Raw genomic sequence first — 18,875 nt, 5'->3', positions numbered from 1 at the left:
GACCCAGCGGACTGGATGCGGGGAGGGGGGAAAAAAAAGATTAATAATAATAATAATAATAATCCCCAGACTGAAGGATAAATAAACACTGAGATTTTTCTTCCTTTTTGACCAGTATTTCCCTGTTGTTTACGGCCTCGCACCCCCCGGATGACTGCATTTATCGGAGAGGTATCGGAGATATCAGGCTTCCCCTTCTGGCTGCGTGGGCACCCCCAGCCCTGTCCTGCTCTGCCACGGCACGCGTCAGCCAGGGGCAACCAGGCCGACGGCCACCGCGATGCTCCAGCCACTTGCCCACCCACCCGGGCACCCGCCCAGGCGCCGCGCTGAAGCTTTTTTAATTTTCTTTGATTTTATTTTGTTTTGTTTAAGTGGAAACAAGCTCACACCGCAGCCTTGTGATTGGCTCCCGGCTAAATTGCAGCTTCGGGCTCAGTTGGCTGAATTTGGGCTTGTTGGGATTTTTATTGCAATCTGTTCACTTATTTCCCTTCCCAGCGCCGATTGGAAACGAAACTCCCGTAAAGCCGCAGTCGGGGTGTGCCTGGGCCGGGGGACGCTGGCAAAGGCTTTCTGGGAACGGCGCAGGGTGTATGTGCCCCTTCCACGTTTCCTGTTTAGCTGGCTCGCCAAGATGAATATCTGTGTCCTTTTTAATGGGAAAAGGGAAAAAAGGGTTGGAAGGAGCTGCTCTCCTTGCAGCGTGCCGTGACCGTGCGGCTCCGAGCCGCAGCCCGAGCGGCGGCACGGCCGGGCGGCCAAACGCAGCCCCGAATAAGTAATGGGAGGAGGGAGGGAAGCTGTCAGGTAGGTTAGGCCCCAGGTCTGAGCTGCATCAGGAGCTGGCAGGAACGCCCTGCAAATAAATCATCCGGAGGAGAGGTATTTTTAAATAGAAGTTGTCCTTGCTGCTCGGCTTTGCAACCTTTATTTTCTGCTACTGATGGGAGCCGGCGCCTGCCAGCGCCTGGCTGATGGAGGGGAGGCAGCGGGGGCGCGGGATGCCGAGGGGGATGCGAGTCGTCCCCCCCACGCCGAGAGCGTCGCCCACGGGCTGGGGACACCGTGCGGTCCCCAGCCTGTGACAGCTGGGTCCCATCCGCCAGGCAGAGCCCAGCGTCATGGGGTGGCCGAGCCAGCTGTCCTGCCCCGGCTCCATCGCCCTCCCTGGTGTCAGACGGGAGGATTTATATGTATTTTGAGTTCATTTTTATAGCCGGCACCTGTGAGGCCAGCGCCAGGCAGGGATAACCGACGGGGGGGGACGCTGTGGGGGGCTGGGATGGTGGTGGGGGCATGGAGAGCAGGTCTGGGGCAATGGGGAAACTGAGGCACGGGATCCCCTCTGCACCCCAGGGCAGCGCTCGGGGCTGGGACTGGGCAGGGGGCCGGGGCCGGGGCTTGTGGCCACTTTGAGAGCCAGGGCAGGAACCGCAGCTCTGGCAGCCCCGTGGGGGCCATGGGGTGGGGGGGGGGACGCTGAATCGGGCGCATTCAGCGCGGCACAGCTGGTGCGGGCTGCGGGGCGGGGGGGCTGCAGTTGCTCCTGACACTTTTGCCTCTGAATGTGATGATAAACTCCCTTTCCCGATTAGCGCTGATCCCTCTGCCTCCAAAACAGTTGGCCCTAATGAACATACGGCCCAACAGCTGTAAGCGGTTATACATATGCATGGATATATATATTTATCCCCCCCCCCCCAGCCCATCCATATATACTGGAGATCACAGCTGTTGCTATTCTTCCTTGCAATGCAGATCAGACGCTCTCTCTCTTTGGAGTCTTACTTGACCTATTTTGCAGGCGCAAGATTTTTTGTGATGATGATTTCCCCAGTTGGTGCTTTTGATTCTGCCTGAAACATCTTGATTGAAGGCAAACAATGGCAGCTCCGGCAGCCGGCAGCGCCCCGCACCCACGCGCCGCCCCGGCCCCGCCAGCCGCCACGCGCCGGGGGGGGACACACACGAGGGACGGGGTCCGGATGACGCTTCCCCAGGCGGCAGCAGCTGCCGGCTGGTCCATCCCGACCTGTCTCCTCTTGTGCCCCTTCCCTGCACCCGTGGGACGTGGCTCTGCCACCCAGACCATCAGCGTGGCCACCCAACCTGCACCTCGAGGCTCGTGCCACCTCTGCCACCTCCCTTCGGTTTGTCCCCTGCTCATCCCTGAGCCCCTTCCCGCCAGCTGGGAGCTCGTCCACCACCCCAAAATCTTGCAAACTGGGTGGTGATGGCCCTTGGGGGGCCTCAGCTCTAAGGCCACATGGGGAGATGGTGCCAGTGCTGTCAGGGATGGCAAAACCCCGACGGCTGCCGCCTCCCGCCGTGCGGCGCTGCTCTGAGCACCCTGTGGGTGATGGAGACCGTTGAAGTCCTTTCCCCAGGGACCCCCAGCCTCCGCTCCCTGCCCAGCACGAGGTTTCGGGGCTGGCGGGGAGCCTCCCTTGGCCCCACAGCCCCCCCCGGCCACGCGGGGTGCCCTGAAGAAGGGCCCCGAAGTCACCTCATGCCGGCAAGGAAAAGCAGCCGCCCGGGTGCGCACAAAGCCATTTCTTGTTTGGCGTTTTCGTTTGAAGCGTGTCCTTCATCTGGGTTTCTACAGCAACCGGGAAGTTCCCGTCCTGGCCCGGCCGGAGGGAGCGAAGCAGCCGGGGGGAGCGGAGCCGGAGGGCGGGGGAGGGAAGAAGCCAAAAATAAGTTTTTAAAGAACTAAGGCTGCAGTTTTCATCTCCGTCCTGGGCCTGGGGCTGCTGCGGCCAGGGCAGGGCTCCAACCCTGTCCCCGTCCCTCCGTCCCCAGCGGCGCCACAGCCATCGGGGGCCAAATCAGGGGGTGTAAAACAGCAGCCAATGGGGGCCCCTCCATGTAAAGGGCACCCAGAGTTGTCCCATCCTGCCCGTCCCTGTCCTGGCTTCATCCCCTGAGCCCTCCACGGGCCTTAGGTTAAAAAGAGTGAAGTATCTCAGAAACACACCTTCCTTAAAAAACAAACAAACAAACAAACAAAAAGCAACGAGCCACCAGTGATGCATCTCAGGCACCGAGTCTCTTCATTTATTCATTATGAGATAATACCCAAATCTGGCTAATTAATATTCCCGCATATTTTCCAAGGGCTGATGAGGTATCTTAAACATCTCACGGAGATGGGCTTTCATATTTATAAGGCTGATGTGCAAACTTAAACTGATGCCGTCTAAATATACCCCTCATGTTTAAGCTCTGCTCCCGGGGCGACGGGGCGGGGGTTTCCCCCCAGCACACATCCCGGCTTGCAGCGGGACCTGGGGGCTCGGGGGTGGGAGAGCTGCCCCAAAAGGCTCCCGGGGAGGGATGTCGTGGGGTCCGTTTTTCCGGGGACGTGAGATTTCTGTTCCAGTGCGTAACGGAAGCGCAGGGGGCACTGATGGTGGCTGGGGGGCCAGCAGCGCTTTGGGACGACATTGGTGTGAGCAGCCGCGCAGCTGGACGTGCCGACAGGTACCAGAGCCGGACCCGCAGCTTCCTGCCCAAAACCCTTTTCCAAGGTTAAAAATAGGACTCGGTTGCAAACTGAGAGCCTGGTTTGCATTCACCCTCATTATGTTGATTGCTTATTTACATGTATGCAAATAGGGGAAGAGGCAGCGGCTCCTCCACCTGGGGACCCCTCGGCGGGCAGAGCCTGAACCCCGACAGGTAAATCCCTGCCCAGGGACGGGCCACGGTGCGGCCACCCACCCCCCCCCAGCATCAACGCGGACGTGAAGCACCGGCCCTTCCAGAGGCACCGATCCGGTGTGACCCCAGCACGGTGGCCGGAGTCACGGTGGCTGTCGGCGCCGCCGCCTCTCCCCTCGCCCTGCTCTGCCAGATGTGCGTGTCCGGCTCCAGCTGTTCCCCATCAGCCTCCCCCGAGCAGCACCGCCGGCCCCGGGATCCTTTTTCCACCAGGCCCCACGTCCTTCATCAGACAACAATTTGGTCTGGCCCAGCTGCTCATTTTTCTTTCCGCCGTGTGACATGTTTTCACCCAGCTCCTAATCCGTCTCTTTCCATTCACAACTCGAGCTGTTTATGGATGTGCCTCTGCTTCCCCCCCCCACCCCCGGCTTTTCCCACCCCCCGGACAGAGCCATCCATCAACGCAACCCCACCGAGCGCCGCCGCTTCCCCTCCCGGCGGCCTGGGACACCGTTACCCCAACTGGGTCAAGGGCATGCGTTCCTCCCGCTGCTCGGGGGGGGTGACACTGCGGGGGGCCATCACCTCCCACCCCGCCACCAGCAATGTGCAGGGTTTGAGGGTCACCTGCCCGGCTTGGGGGGACTGGAGGGGCCGCAGCACCGGGGCTCTGCTGTTTTGGGGCTGCTCCCTCCGGCGAAGGTGCAAGGCGAGGGTGGCCCAAAGTGGGGACGTGTCCCAAGCCCCTGTGGGGTGGGGGTTGCGCCTGCATCCCCCCATCTATAGGCGACAGGTGCTTTAATGCCTGCCCGGGGCAGCAGCTGACTGCTGTGGCGGGAGAAGGCAGCTGTGCCAAGGAGGAAGAGGAGGATGGTGATGATGAGGACAGCTGGGAGGGCAAACGAGGGGACACTGAGTGCAGGGGCCGTGGCCGGGGGGCACCCTGGGGTGGGGAGTGACCCTGGCTGTGCATCAGGGACCCCTCTTGGGCCCCCCCTCCATGGGGAGGGATGTCACTCATCTCACCCCTGCCTCAGTGTCCCCGTCACCACTGGAGATCTTCCCACGGGCGCTGGGAGGATGGCAGGGTCCCTGCGGCGCAGGCTGGGAACATCCCACTCCCTCCTGCCGCCTTGGGGTGCATTGCTGGTGATGGAGAAGTGAACCCCCAAATATCCCATTGGTTGGGGTGTTTCCCGAAGCATCCAAGCAGGATGGGGCTGGGAAGAGCCTGGCAGGGCAGCGGGGCCGAGCCACTGTCCTCGGCACCCTATGCACATGGTGGCACCGACCTGGCGGGTGGCCGGGAGCACACAGCGCAGGGGGTGCTGGCTCCCCCCCACACCACCGCCTGGAAAGGGGACCCTGATTGCAAGGGATTCGATGCCCCCTCCCTCGGGGTGGAATGGGGGGAGCCGAGTGCGAGGGTCCCCCGTCCAACCCGCTCCTCCCCTGGTTTCGGCTCACTGAGACTCTCTCCCCTTCCCGTTTCCCACCGAAGCAGCACTGGCTGGGGGGGGTGGGGGGGGAAATGCAAGCCGAAACGAAACTAGGGATGTTTTGCAACCAGGAAAAAAATTAAGGAAGCCAAGCCCAAAGAGAGCGATGGAAAAACCCGAATGCCTCTGAGAGGCCGCTCTGCTTTATGAAGTCGTCCCTGTTTTTCCCCCAGTGAAGAGCTCGCCCCTGCACACCTGCAGCCAGGTCAGCCTACGGCCCCGCCGCTTGCCCTGGCCGAAGGTCTCCTCCGCGCCCTTCCTAGCCTCGGCCGAGCTCAGACGGTCCTCGACCAGCCCAGGGTGCTGATGGCACCCACGGAGCTCCACGGGGCCGCGGGGCTTTAGGTGGGGAGGCAGCCTCGCGGGGCCGGGTGCCGGGGCTGCAGCGTGGCCGGCACAGGGGACGCCAGCAGAGGCAGGAAAGTCGCCGACCCCGACCCCATCCCCGTCCCCATCCCACAATGGGGATTGTTCTGGAGGCAGGATGCGGCCCGGCCGGCTCCATGCCTGACTCACATCCTCGCCGGCTGGGAGGGAGCCGGCGGAGAGCCACAGCTCCAGCATCCCTCCCCGTGGGGCTGGGATGCGGGATGGGGGCTGCTGGGGACCCCCTCCCTGTCCGGGACCTGCCGCCACCCCATCCCCGAGCTGCTCCCTCCAAAACAGCCCCGCCAGGAAAATCCCCTCCGCCGGCCGGGCACCCGGGGAGCAGTGACTTCCCAAAGCTGGTGGGAGCCTCCCGCCGGAGCTGGTGTTCCCGGGGGAAGAGCTGCAGCAGAGCGAGGCGTTTGCACTAAGTGATCACATTTATTTGAATATTTTTGTGTGTGTGTGTGTGTGTGTTCTAAAATCGGTTACAGAATAAATACCTGTGCCTTATAGCAGGAAGTCCACTTTTTTTTTTATACAAAGTGCTTGTTACAGGAAGTTGCATCAGCGATACGCAGGCGGGGGGTGCATTTCGGCCACGCTTCCCCTCCTGAAAACTAGAACAGATTTTTTTTTTTTTTATCTATTTATTCGTGTTTTTTTTTTTAAAGTTTCTTTTCCCTTTTTTTTTGTGCATTAAATTTCCTGCCATTGTGTATTTACAAATCTCTGAAAGAAGGAAAAAAAAATGCCAATATGCATGAGAAGTGGCCTCGTAACACAAAAAAAAAAATCAGCCTTTAAAAAAAAAAAAAAAGTAACAAACCCAAAATCTACAAGTATCGTTTCATACTGAATCAATGATAGATTTTTTTCTTTTTTTCTTTTTAAAAAGGGAAAGAGAGGGGTGGAGAAAGGGGAAAAACTGAACCAAACCAGAAAAAATAACTTGGAGAAATGGAAAGAGAGAAGGTGCCATTGTCCCTTCTGTAGTTTTCCAAAGGCAGAGAGGAGCGAGGAAGAGCGCGACGCACAGACCCAGACGCCTGACTGAAATCCCCATCAATTTCTTCTCAGTTAATTTCTCCCTCGTCTTTTCCCAGCGAGGGGCAGGAAGGACTTTCCAAAATTAAATTAAAAAAAGGAATTAATAGGAAAAAAACCAAACATTATTATTTTGTTTTAAAAGGATAAAAAAAAAAAAAGAGAGAGAGATGAGAGAACAACCCTCCCCAAAATCCTGGAGGGGTGTGAGGGGGGGAAAAATTGGGTTTGATTTAAAAGGGGAAAAAAAAAAAAAAAAAGAAAAGCCAAACCAAACCAGACTTTTCTCTCCAAACGCGTCATCGCACGGGACTCTCCAGAGAGTGTGACGGTTAACTGGTGACGTAGTGTTTCGCCGACGGCTGGCCGTAGACCCTATAGAAATCCTGCCGCCCGTGCTGCTGGGATGCGTCAATCCATTCCCTCACGGCAAGTCCCGGGAGCGACTGGGGGACGGCGGGGGCGGGTGGCAGCGGGTGGGAGTACTCCTGCGAGGAGACCGTCCAGGGGAAGTGCCCCGACCGCGGGTAGGGCTGGTGCCCGCTGTGGTTGGACACGGAGGAACAGTAACAGTTATCCACGGAGCAGACGAGGATTTTGCGCCCGCCGTACTGGGAGAGCACGGACTGCTGAGATGACGTGGTGTTGGGGTAGTGAGATGGGTTGAAGACGGAGCCCGAGTGCACCGGCTGTGGGCCGCTGGGAAGTCCAACTATGTGCTGCGTGGAGCTACAAGGCACCATGGCTTGTGCGGACTGCCCCTCGCCAGCCGAAGCGCCCTGGCTCATGTACTGGCTCGCCACAGTCCCGGACGATGGCTCGAGGAAGCTGCCCTCGGGGAAGGCGGTGGAGTGCTTGCGCTTCTCCGCGCCGGAGTTGCTGACGGTGCAGGGGTACATGGGGATGCTCTGCAGGAAGGGGACAGGGGTGCTCAGAGGACCTGCGGAGGGGAACAGGAGAGGGGATGGAGTCAAGCACGGCATGGCACAGCTCCAGGCTGCTCCGGCCGCTGGCCCGAACCTGCAGCAAAGCCCCGAGACCCGGGCTGCAGCCCTCTGTGAGCAGAGGGTCCTCCAGCCCAGCCCACCAGCAGCAAATTGGCCGTACGCAGGTGAATTAGGAGCTTCTGTTCTGGGACCTTGCCAGCAGGCTCGGAGCAGCTCTACAAACACGTGCGCAGGCTGAGCCCGTGCAGAGCTCATGACCGTGGTCCGTAACAGGATCAGAGGAGGACAAATCCACATCCCACAAGGAGAGAGGACTGGGAAGCCTCCACAGGATATAGTCTGCTCCCATGCGTGGGCTCGGGGCTGCAGGACCATACTGGCCCCTAGCTGTCCCTGCTCATGTGCTAACCCCCATCTTTCCACTGACTTTTCCTGATGATGGCCAGCCCCGCTGCTGTGTCACCCCAAAATACAGCTGTTTCACAAGCCAAGGGAAATATCCTGGGGAGAGCCAAGAGCTGGCTTCACAGCATCTCCACGTCCCCGCTGACCACAAAGGGCTTCCCAGGGGCCCCTGCAGCCCAACAGCTCTCCCCACCCTCTTGTACTGGGATCCGTAGGGCACCCAGCTATGGATACAGGATGTAGCGAGGTCCCGTGCCCCTCCTTGGCACCCCTCAGGCTTCACCCACCTTCCAGCAACTTCCTGAGCTGCTTCTCCTTCTTGGCGATCTCATTCAGGAAGAGCTTGGAGTTGAGGTGGCCGATTTTGGGTGGGGGCAGGCTGCCACCTGTACAGTTCTGGGTCCTGTTGGGGACCATGGGCAGAGAGGAGAGGCATGAGGGACAAAGCACACTCAGGGAAGGGTCAGGAAGCCCCCAAGCTCTTTCCTGAGCACCCTCCCAAGGCTGAACCCCTTCCGCAGGGAGGCAGTGCTGAGGGCAGTGGGGAGCCGGCCCTCTCCAATGGGTCAGTCCCTTCCCAGCGGGACCTTCCCCGTCCAGCCTTGCTGCCAATGTCCTGGGCCAACACGTACCTCCCACAGCCCCTGTATCCCCCCTGCATCGCCACCCCAGCTCGCCCTGGCTCTGCTAGCGCTGGCTTTAACCAGGGAGGGAGAAGGACAGCAGAGCTGGACTGAGCCTTGTGCCCCAACCCGGCTGGTCCCAGCTCTGCTCTTCCACAAACACACCACTGTTTCCCCTAGACCAAGGGGAGGACTCGATTCAACGGCCGCAGGAGGGGATTTCTCATCCTCCCAGACAGAGGGATGCTAAGGCACAGAGCACGCCTCTCCCAGGCCCTGCAGCATCCCTGGGCCCTGCTCCTCCTCCAGACATCGTGCTGCTGCCGCCCCTGCAACAGTCCCCCTTCCCCCCAAAACCCACCTGCCCCACTGCACTTACCTGTCCATTAAGATTTTCACAGACTTGGTGTTCTAGGAGGGGAAGGAGAAGCTCTGGTCAGTAAGGACAATCCCTGCCCCCGTGGCCACCTCCTCTTTCAGTGTCACCTTCAGTGGTCACCCCAGGAGGGGACAGGCTGCCCAGGGGTGCCAAGCCCCCCTTCCCCCTAGCACAGGCTGCCCCAGCCCCATCTCCAGCTGCGGCATCTCCTCATTCAAGGCCAGTGCTGGGCCTGCCCCAGTCCTGCTCCCCTTCCTCCACTGCTGAACCCTCTGGAGCCATCAGCTAGCTCCACCAGTATCTCCAGCCCACTCCCTGCCATGACCCACACCTCCCCGATGCTCCCTGCACAACCAGACCTCCCCACAGCCCCCACCTCATCCCCAGCACAGGCAGCTTATCTCACCTTCATGAAGTTGATGTCCTCAGTTTTGTCGAACATGACCTGGACAGAGCTGAGGAGCTTCTTGGCCTCCTGCATGCGCTCATTGAGGTGGAGGACCTGAGCCGCGTTCTCATTGCAGAACTTGGCCTGGGCCTTGTCCAGGATCTCCATGGTCTTTCGCAAGTCCTCATCCAAGATCTGGTGCATCTTCTCATACTGCAGGCGCACCTCGTCCTTCAGCTGGCTCACCTTCTCCTGGGGGAAAGGAGCAGGGTCAGCCCCTCTGCACCCTCCAACCTCTGCCATGGTGCCCCAGGACACCTGGGTCCTTTCCCCAGCAGGGGTGGGTGTGACCTGAGAGCTGCACCACAGCTCTGCTCTCCTGCAACGCCCACACACACCAAACCCTGCTGTCAGCTGCCACGTGGGACTCCTACATGCCGGAGACCCAAACTCCACTGTGCAGGTTTTGCTAATCCAGCAGATCCCCTGGACCTGCCTCCTGGGGTCTAGGTGGGGATCACCTTCGGAGAGCTAATACCAAGCAACAACCTGCCACGTCACTGAGGTGGGTGTGATTCCTTGAAAAACCCTGCCCATCCTCATCCTCATCCCCATCCCCATCCCCATCCTCGTCCTCGTCCTCATCCCCACCCCAGGCTGGGGTTACATCATGCTCCAGAGCCCTTCCCTCCACACTCTGGGAGGCTGAGGGGCTTTAAGGACCACAAGCTGATCTTGTATTACCCGTGTCCCAGCAAAACACTAGCTTGTACCTCTTCCACCTCCTGGGTATTTCAGCAGTTTATTTGGGGATCTTCTGTCTCCACAACCTCCCTTCCCACTCGGGATGAAGTGGGTGGCCTGGGGAAGGCTGTGCTGAGCTGAGGGCAGGCTGCGCCATCTGATATTTAAGGACAGCTTTGTTCCTTGCCTCCCAACTCACCCCGGGACCCACAAGGCTGCAGGGCAGCCCCAAACACATTTTGTCCCCCAAAAGGATGACTGTCAGGACTAGAATGGAGACAGCAGGTCTGTCTGGCCACTCCTCTCCTGCACGTCCTCCCTCCTCCCTGCACACCTGGCCCCTATGCCCTAGGAGCCTGTCCCCATTGTGCAATGGGGTGACAGTCTCCAGGGCTGGCCACAGCAGGGTGAAGCACCAGTTACCTCAACCAGCCGCTTGTCCGATTCCAGCTTATAGAGCTGCTCTTCGATGTCTTGCTCCCGCTCCTCCAGGCGGTCCTGCTGCTTCATCAGCATCTTCTGCAGAGATGGGTGAGAAAAGCAGTCATCAGAGCCCAGCGGCCACACGCACCGGGAAGCTTCAGCGCTGCCCGCACCGGCTCTGCCCACGCGGTTTGGGAGGGACAGGGCTTTTTCCCAGCAGGATGCCATTGCCGAGCTGAAAGCCCACGCGTGGCTGGTGGAGGTGGAAACCTCGCTATTTCAATGGCCATGCAGAGGTACCATGTGGCTTGGGTGCCTTATCAGCTGGGGACCTTGATTTTGGCTCCCTGTATGGGGGCAGCCCCTTGCCAAGCCCTGGGGACCCTGGGAGGGACACAGAGAGGCTCATCCCCCACTATGGCAGCCCTGTTTCGAGGCCCATCACCCATCGCCAGCAGGCTCGCACGAGACATCGCCACCGCCCTCGCGCCCCCGTATGCCACGCCAAATCCTTTCTCCCTTCCCCGCCTCAGTGACAAGCCCCAGAGCCAGCATCAGCGTAATCAGGAGGGACAGATAGAGGAGGAACAGGGCCTCCCCCCACCATGCTGCCAGCCTCCGGCCCCCACTCCTCGGGGCTGGGGCTGGGCCATCAGCCTAATAAATGGGACAAAACCTTATCCCCAGCAATCAGTGCGAGCTCCTTGCTCCTGCGCACTTTCCCGGCCAGGATGAAACCCAGTACCCATGAGAGAAGGGCTCCATCCCTGCGAGCAGAGGCGGGGCTTCCCAAAACACCCCTGAAAATCAACTCCAAATTTTCCCCCTCTGGGATTATCCCTGGGAAAAGCCACCACACCGGCGTGGCAAGGAGGAGGGCTTCGCCTGGCATGGAGACACGGTGTTAGAGAGTCTCAACGACAGGGGTGAGATGGGAAGAAACCAGCAGCAAGGATGAATTTCGAGGGGATTATTGCTATTATAAACTGCCGCTCGGGGATTTATAATCAAGTAATTAATTCCTGGACGAGGCGGGAGGGGGAGGGTGGCAGAGGCACTGCCGGGATTAATTGCATTGCAGGGAAAGGCTGTCACCTCCGACTCAATTTGGGAGCAGGAATGCGAAGCTTCCTCCCTCCTGTTGTTTTTCTTAAGGTCTCGGGCACCTCCAGCTTCACTATCGCTGGGCTCCTACCACTAATAATAACAAGAAGCTAAAAAAACCCAGCTTCCCCCTTGCAGTCGCACCCCACACGCATGCCCAGTGCCCACGTGTGTGCACCCACCCACGCACATGCGGACAGACACACAGACAGCACATCCACTGAAACAGGGTCTGAAGGGCAGCAGCAGCCACGCACACCCCTCCGGCACGGGGACACATTTGCTGTCGCACAGAAACACAGGGGCCTGCAAGCATCCAAGGGCATCGCTGCTGCTGTTTTTAAGACCAGCTGAATAGGTGGGAGCATCCACGCAGAGAAAGATCTAATGCATATATTAAACATCTCCTTTTTTCAGGGTCATTATTTGTGCTGCTGGGTGCTCAGCCGGGGTTTGGGGTCCAGCAGCGGGCAGAGCTGTGGGGTGGGTGGGCAGCAGCCCTGTGCGGGCAGCAACCTGCTCCAGCAGCAGCGCAGGGAGGTGCATGTCAACACGACCTGCTCTTGAACACCGCTGGCTGAAAACATGGTTTGCAACATCCCTCTGCACGGGCCTGGCATGGAGCGCAGCGCACCCGGCTCTGGTTCCTACCCCAGCATCCACAGGCTGGAATTTCCCCACTGAAATCGCAGTCAAGTGATGGGAAAGCCGCCCACTCCAGGGAAGGAGATACCTTCCTGCAACCCCGCTTGCGGGAGGATGATCAAGCCCAGGAGCTGGGGCAGGTCTTGCAGTGCAGGCTGAGCTTCTCACTTTCCAATCTGGGGAGCCAAAAGACACAGTGAGCCTTTGCACCGAGCCCTTCCCTACACGTCCCTCCCTGCCGGCAGAGACTCGCCGTCTCCACCTCAAGCAGCCAGACCCACCTCGCACCAGCCCACCGGGAGAACGGCTGAGTCCGGCAGGGCCCCTGGGAGCAGCCGCATCCCCTGCCCCCCTGAAAAATGTGGGATGGGATCCAAGGCTCACAGTTTGCTGGCCACAGAGGCCAAATCCTCGTCCCACTCCGGCGTACGCATCAGGCATCCAACATGGAGCCACCCCGAAGCAGCCCCTGCTCTACCCCCCAATGCTGCCTGGATGCTCTCGCAGGGAAAAGCAGGGTTTCCCATCACTGGCAGATGCCAGGCAAGTGGACGCCACTCTGCCAAACCCCCCTGGGTGTGTGGGACCCCCGAGGGATGGACCGAACAGCCACGGACATGCACAAACCATCGTCCCCTTCCTGCCGCCCTGCAGCTGCCATGGCAGAGCTGCCAACCTTTGTGTTTTGTAACAAACCTCAGGGTGCTCCACTCCTGGAATCACACAATTATGTGAAATCACAAATATATACATAAATATATATAAAAATAACTTTTCATATATGTAAGTTAATTTAATAGCCCCTCACAGCTGGAAAAACTGACCAAAATCTAACCTAAAGCCATAGAAATCAGAGAGAATAGAGGACACGCAGCGTTTTCCTTGAATCTCACATTTAAGCCACTCTCTTGATTTTAGGGCGATTTAAAAACCGTACGTGCCTGGCATTGCAGCAGGATGGGAGGGCTTTTCACCCACGGCAACTGAAACCTTAACAAGACACAAGGGTATGAACTACCCCTTCTGGCACCGAGGGGCGAAATCTCATTGTCTCCACAGCACGGGCTGAATTCCTTAGGTATTTTGAAAAGGAAAATATATCCCTTCCCCTTCCATCCCCTCCCAAATCTGGTATTTCTGAAGTCATGAACTCCTCCTCCTCCTCCAGGATCAGAATTTCTCAGGGTAATTTCTCATATTTCATGCATGACCTTGATGCTGGGAGAACCGCAGCTCCCTCCATACAGGCACCCTTCCCGGGCTCCGAGCAACTCCATGATCCCAGTTTGTCTTTTCCAAGACACGCCGCCAGTTTGCAAAACGGCCGCCAAAAATGCTCTGTATTCCAACACCAGCTGAGAGTGAACTCATGTAATTAATTAATAAGTTAATCTGTGGCTGGGGTAAGTGGCTGGTCCACCCCGACCCCGCAGGCTATAGCGAGATGGGGCTGGTTGCTGGACACCAGTTGATTCTGCTGGAGTTCCATGTAATCTCCCCCCTCCTCATGGAAAAAAATAAATGGGGGGGGGGAAAAAGGCTGAGCCCTAAGAGGAAGTTAGCAGGGCTCTCTGCAAACATGTCATGGGCACCAACCCTGCGCAGGAACAGGACTGCCAAAGGTGGAAGGAGGAACGAGTGGAGATTATCCTTTGCTTACTGAAGAGGAGCCCCACCGCTGGCGGAGCAGAGCAAATCCTGGGGAGCAATCGTCAGGTGGGTTTGGGATACCGAAGTAACGCACTGGGAGGGAAACACTACTTGGAGAGCCATCTCTGTGGGAAGCAAAGCAAGTGCTGCATGGTCTCAGTCCAGGGAGGACGCGCACAGTGGGTCCCCATGGGATTGTGCTGGGGAAAGGCTTGCTGACCATCATGATTTGCCCAGCGCTTGCTGAGAGGAAACCACCCTCACCCCACACACACCTTACTGCACCTCCCGGTCTGTCCCCCCAAACCTGCACACAGGCAGCTCTGTACAAGCCCCAGCTCCCAGCAGCCGTTCCAGTGTCAGACACGTCCACCCACTCCCAGGCAGCGGAAGGGGGGACGTCTGTCAGGGGACAGGGTTGCCCTGACAGAGCAGAACTCCTGCAAAATTAAATGCCTGCAGCCACGAGACAGAAAGATGGTAACAAGGAGTTTAACACCTTGGACGATACAGGGCATGCGGGCTCCCCATCTGAGAGTCGTCATATGGCTGCAGCACCACAAGCATCGGTTGTTACACACACAGCTCCAGTTCAGCCAGCTGAGCAACCTCCCCACTGCAAAGAGGGGCACTGGGATGCAGGACGGAGCTCACACCCACCCAAGACCTCCCAGGCGGGGAGAAATCTATGGGCAAGATGTCCCCCTGGCTTGGCTTAGGCTGGTCTCATCACTCTCCTCTCCCAAAGGACAGGGCTAAATCTGGGGTCACCGCCGAGCCCACGATAACACGGATTATGGCCCTGCCCTGCCTGGAGCCCGGCACTCCCCTCATCCCCACTTCCAAGTCCCTGGCAGCCTGTGGCCCTGGGGCTGGCACCGGGGCAGGAAAATCCCATGACATGCCCCAAGGTTTTGCCTGCGCTGAGGGTGGCCATGGTCCCTGTGTGCCTGCTGGGGAGAGCCAGCACGGGAGAGCCAGCCGCATCCCTTTCCTGGGGGCTCGAGTGCTCGCCAGCCCCTGCCTGACTCCCAGCGCGATCAGGAAGGAGCCTGGCAGCTTCACCAAAGCCCCATGACCCGCCAAGCAGCTCTGGTTTTAAATGACAGCGGGAGCAGTGAAAAGCCTTACTGTGTTCATGGGGGAAATGAAGCCCACGGAGCTTCTCTGATGTCTAATAAGCACTGTGCATCCTTCAGGGCCACTTCCCCGGCAAGAGAAACCACGTCTCTGCACACCGGCATACAGGATGCTTGCAGGATGCTAATTCCCAATAAACTGGGCTGAAACAGGCCGTGGGTTTGGAGGTTAGTACGGGAGGGCAGGTGGACAAACCACAGCCCTTGTTCCCGTAGGAAACCAGGGGGAGCAGAGAGCCAGACTGCCCCACAGAGTGCCTTTAACCGCAGCTGGGGCTGGCCCAGGACAGGCGCGCTCGCTTCTCTGCCTCCCTCCTTCCTTCTCCTCTGCACCCGGGCCTTCCCCTCGCCGCCAAATCCCAGACGCTGAGTGAATAAGGACATTGTTTGCAGCCACCGGAAAGCCAGAACGGAGGGAGCAGCGCGGAGCACGAGGGGGAGGAAGGGCGAGGAGGAGGAGGAAGGTTGAACCGGAGCGAGGAAGCCGCGAAGGGCAGATGCCTGTCGCGGGAATGGCTCCAGACACCTGCAGCTCAGCCCAGGGACCGGGATCAAGGGCCCCCATTGAGACCCGCGTCCCGGCACGTTGCTGGAGACGGGCCTGAAGTCACAGTGACTGAATTTTAATGCACCAAAAGCCCTGGACCAAGGAGGCAAGCGCAACCTTTCGCCTCCCCACACCTCCCACTCACAGGCTTCCCGCTCCCCAGCCCCGCTCTGCCATCAGCTGACCGGTTTTCTGAGAAAAACCCACGCGATGAACTATTCTCATCCCTCCTGAAAGCGTCCCCCCACCTGACAACACACCGGCACCTTGACACCGTGTGGCTCTGGGACATGGCACCCCAGTGCCCCCCAAAAACACGATCTCAAACCACGAGATCTTGCACTGCCGCAGCCCGAGGGGACCAGTCGCTGCAGCCCGAGAGGACCAGTCCCCGCAGCCCAAACCCCCTGGAGCATCCCTCCCACCCCACCATGGTCTCCTGCTGACAAGACACAGGCAAAAGCAGCTCTTTCGAACTCCTCACAGCTCCCACGGCACTCACAGGAGGCTGATCCGCTTACAGGGACAGGAAGGAAATGTTTTCTGGTTGGGGTTTCATCTTGCACGCATTTACAGTAAGCATGGGGCAGGAGGGGAGGTCTCGGGCCGGAGCAGGAGGCCTCGCCTCCCCCAGCCAGCCCAGAGCACACGCACACTCCTCCGGGGTTTGGCTTTTCTCACAGTGCTCCCTGCACAGAGATCGGGCTGGTTTATCCCCAGCACGGGAAGGAAGAGGGGAGAGGAACAGCCTCTGGGATATTAATAGCTGCCCTTGCTAGGAAGGGATGGGAGTAGCAGCCACGCAGTGCATGGGCATCAGAGACTCCCTCCTTAGCATCAAGGGAGCCCCTGAGCACCGGGAGAGCTGGTGCTGTGTAGAAAACGGCTGGAGGCCAAATATCCAGCGCTAGCCTGGGGGAACAGGATGGAGGGTGCCTCTCGCAAGAGCAGCTCTCCACCTTTTTCTCATGCCAGGGCGGGTGGGGATGCCTCCTGCCTGTCTCCATCTCCCTGCACGATGCTGCCTGGTCTCCAAACCTTCCCCAGCATGCCAGGGAGGAGAAACCATCAGGCAAAGTCCCATGTCCCATCTCCAGCACCCATCGCAGCACGGGGCATCCCTATACCATGGCTGGCACACAGCAGCTGGATGCTCCCCCCAAGCCATGACTCACGGCAGCTCAGCAGTATTCAGGGCAGCCCTCGACTCTGTGGCAGCCCAGGCCGGTGGGCACGGCAGACCACGCTCCTCCATGTGGCCTTCTACCAGCAGAACCCGGATCACCGTGTGGCTGTGCAGCTCTTCCCCTTGTTTACACCCGGCAGAAAGGAAGAACTCGTTAGTAAAGGGAACATACAAGGCATTGTGTCGTGTGGAGCCAGCGGCAGGATTTCTGGAGGCCAGGAAATGGGGACCTATTCTCTATCGGAAGGCGACCTTCAGAAGGACCTTGAGGATGTTAATTTGCCTGCTGGGCCTCTGTGTGCCCCCCTGCTCCCCGCTGCCATGGGGGGTTACTTGTGGCTGTGCCTCACACACACGGGGGAAGGAGGACAGGGCTCTCCTTGTCACTTTTAGACCCCAGCTTCAAGCCGTGGCCTGGCTGCCACTGCTGCCAGCATCCTCTGAGCAGGGACGAAGAGCCACTTGGAGGGGAAAAGGGAGATAAAAAGGATTAAGGAGCAGGGAGACGAGGCCAGTGGCGGCAGAAGCATCCCTTCTGTGCCAGCAGCCCCACAAGTCCCACTTCCTGATACAGGACGCCCAGTATGGGCTATGCGCACCCCAAAACAGAGGCACCCGAACACTTTTGCAGCATGTTGGAGAGTAGGAGCAAGGCCGTGCTGATCACGGACCAGTGTCGGATAAGCTGTCCCTGTGCAAAGCGCAGCAAGAGGCAGTGAAAGCTGGGCGAACCGCCTCCACCAGACCCGGGGCTCAAGACTCACTCACAGCATGGTGAGGAACGGAAGAAAGGAGCTGGAAACACACTGGGAAGATGAATACGAGGATGGAGGAGCTGGTCTGCATGCTGAGCGTGCAGACAGGCAAGTCCTGACTGATGCTGCTGGCTGCACGGGACAAAGATGAGTCGCGGTGATGCCCATGTGCCCCTGCCTTTGGCTGGCGCAGCTGCCTCCTGCCCCAGATCTGCCAGGAGAGACGGCACCCGGCTGGGGAAAACATGCTCCTGCGCTGTGTCCCAGCAGCTCGGGGACAGCAGATGCTTTTGGGCGGTGCAGGAGCAAGACGGAGAGACCAGCTCTGAGAGCTGCCGGGGCTGCGGCTGCAGGCACAACCAGACCCTGGGGGCAGCGAGGAGCTCAAGAGATCTTTTCTCTCTGCTGGGAAGGGAGGGAGAGGAGATCCCCACCCAGGCCTGGGCACAGATGCCAGCCAGCAGCCCTCCCCGGACAGCTTTGGGGAGGGAGGACAGTCCAGGATGCCTTCGACTGGGAGCGAGGAGAGCCAGGAGGAGTCACAGGGCTCAGCTTCGTGTTTATGAAGGACAAGGTCCGCATCTTCTCTGCCATCACAGATGTGAGGGAGGAGCTCTTTCCCCCCCCTTTTTTGGTTTTTGGGGGAAAATGTCCTGGTTTGGGTCTGCTTATAAATCAGTGCCAAAATTTGCCCTGCTTCTGAGCCATCTCTGGCACGGGGCTCCAGCTGCAGGCCCTGGCACAAGCCCATTCTGCCCAGCATGACCCAGAACCAAATGCCCTTTAAGCAACCAGCTCCGGAGCACCAGCACGAGGGCATTGCCAGGGCACTCCGGGAAAGTGCAGTGGTTTGCGACATCCCAGAAAGTTTCAGACAGCCAGACCCAGGCGCCTTGAGCAACCGTTTCCAGACACTTGGGACCTCAGACTGACACCAACACCTAGAACACATCTGGCCCTGATGACCAACATGGCCTTGTCCTTCCTCCCCACCATGCCAGAAAATAAAGTCTATGCCCTGAAGCTACACTGACTGGGATTCACCAGATTTAACAGTTTTTCGGAGCCTATGAGATCGTGTAAGAAGTCCTGCCCTTTCTGTCTTCAGTGCGCTCTGTGCTTGTGGTTTCTTGAATGTTTCAATCAATTTACATGTACGTTACAGGGGCCCTAACCTCCTTTTCTCCCTCTTCTGTCTCTGGTTTCATACATCTGCCCCTTCCCAACCATGGATCCATCTGAAAAATTAAACCAGTAAAAAAAACCCAGTCTCTTTTCAGCTGGATTGTGCCCTCGAACTGGCTCTCACAAGCGCTCTGCCAGCTCCAGTGGTGGCAGTCTCGTCAGAAACGGGAGGTC

General features: G+C 58.7%; 2 protein-coding genes across 3 annotated transcripts in view; one reads left to right on the top strand and one right to left on the bottom strand.

The window, feature by feature from the left end:
* ARL3 (ARF like GTPase 3) overlaps positions 1-634 on the top strand; it is a 33,317-nt gene extending 32,683 nt beyond the window's left edge. The window contains exon 7 of the mRNA XM_074590286.1: positions 116-634. Coding sequence (XP_074446387.1) covers positions 116-333 — 218 coding nt within the window. The 3' untranslated portion in view covers positions 334-634. The remainder of the gene's footprint in view (positions 1-115) is intronic.
* Positions 635-5,955: 5,321 nt separating this feature from the next.
* Positions 5,956-18,875, bottom strand: part of TRIM8 (tripartite motif containing 8) — a 29,796-nt gene continuing 16,876 nt past the window's right edge. For both annotated transcript variants that reach the window (XM_074591563.1, XM_074591564.1), the window contains 5 exons: positions 10,491-10,586; positions 9,342-9,575; positions 8,936-8,967; positions 8,221-8,336; positions 5,956-7,521 (listed from right to left, as the gene is read on the bottom strand). In XM_074591563.1, the coding sequence (XP_074447664.1) occupies positions 6,914-7,521; positions 8,221-8,336; positions 8,936-8,967; positions 9,342-9,575; positions 10,491-10,586 (1,086 nt within the window). In that variant the 3' untranslated portion in view covers positions 5,956-6,913. The remainder of the gene's footprint in view (positions 7,522-8,220; positions 8,337-8,935; positions 8,968-9,341; positions 9,576-10,490; positions 10,587-18,875) is intronic.

This window comes from Larus michahellis, chromosome 6 (genome assembly GCF_964199755.1).
Source record: "Larus michahellis chromosome 6, bLarMic1.1, whole genome shotgun sequence".
Classification (NCBI taxonomy): Eukaryota; Metazoa; Chordata; class Aves; order Charadriiformes; family Laridae; genus Larus; species Larus michahellis.
The sequence above is the reverse complement of the archived record's forward strand: the minus strand, read 5'-3'. Positions and strand labels throughout refer to the sequence as shown.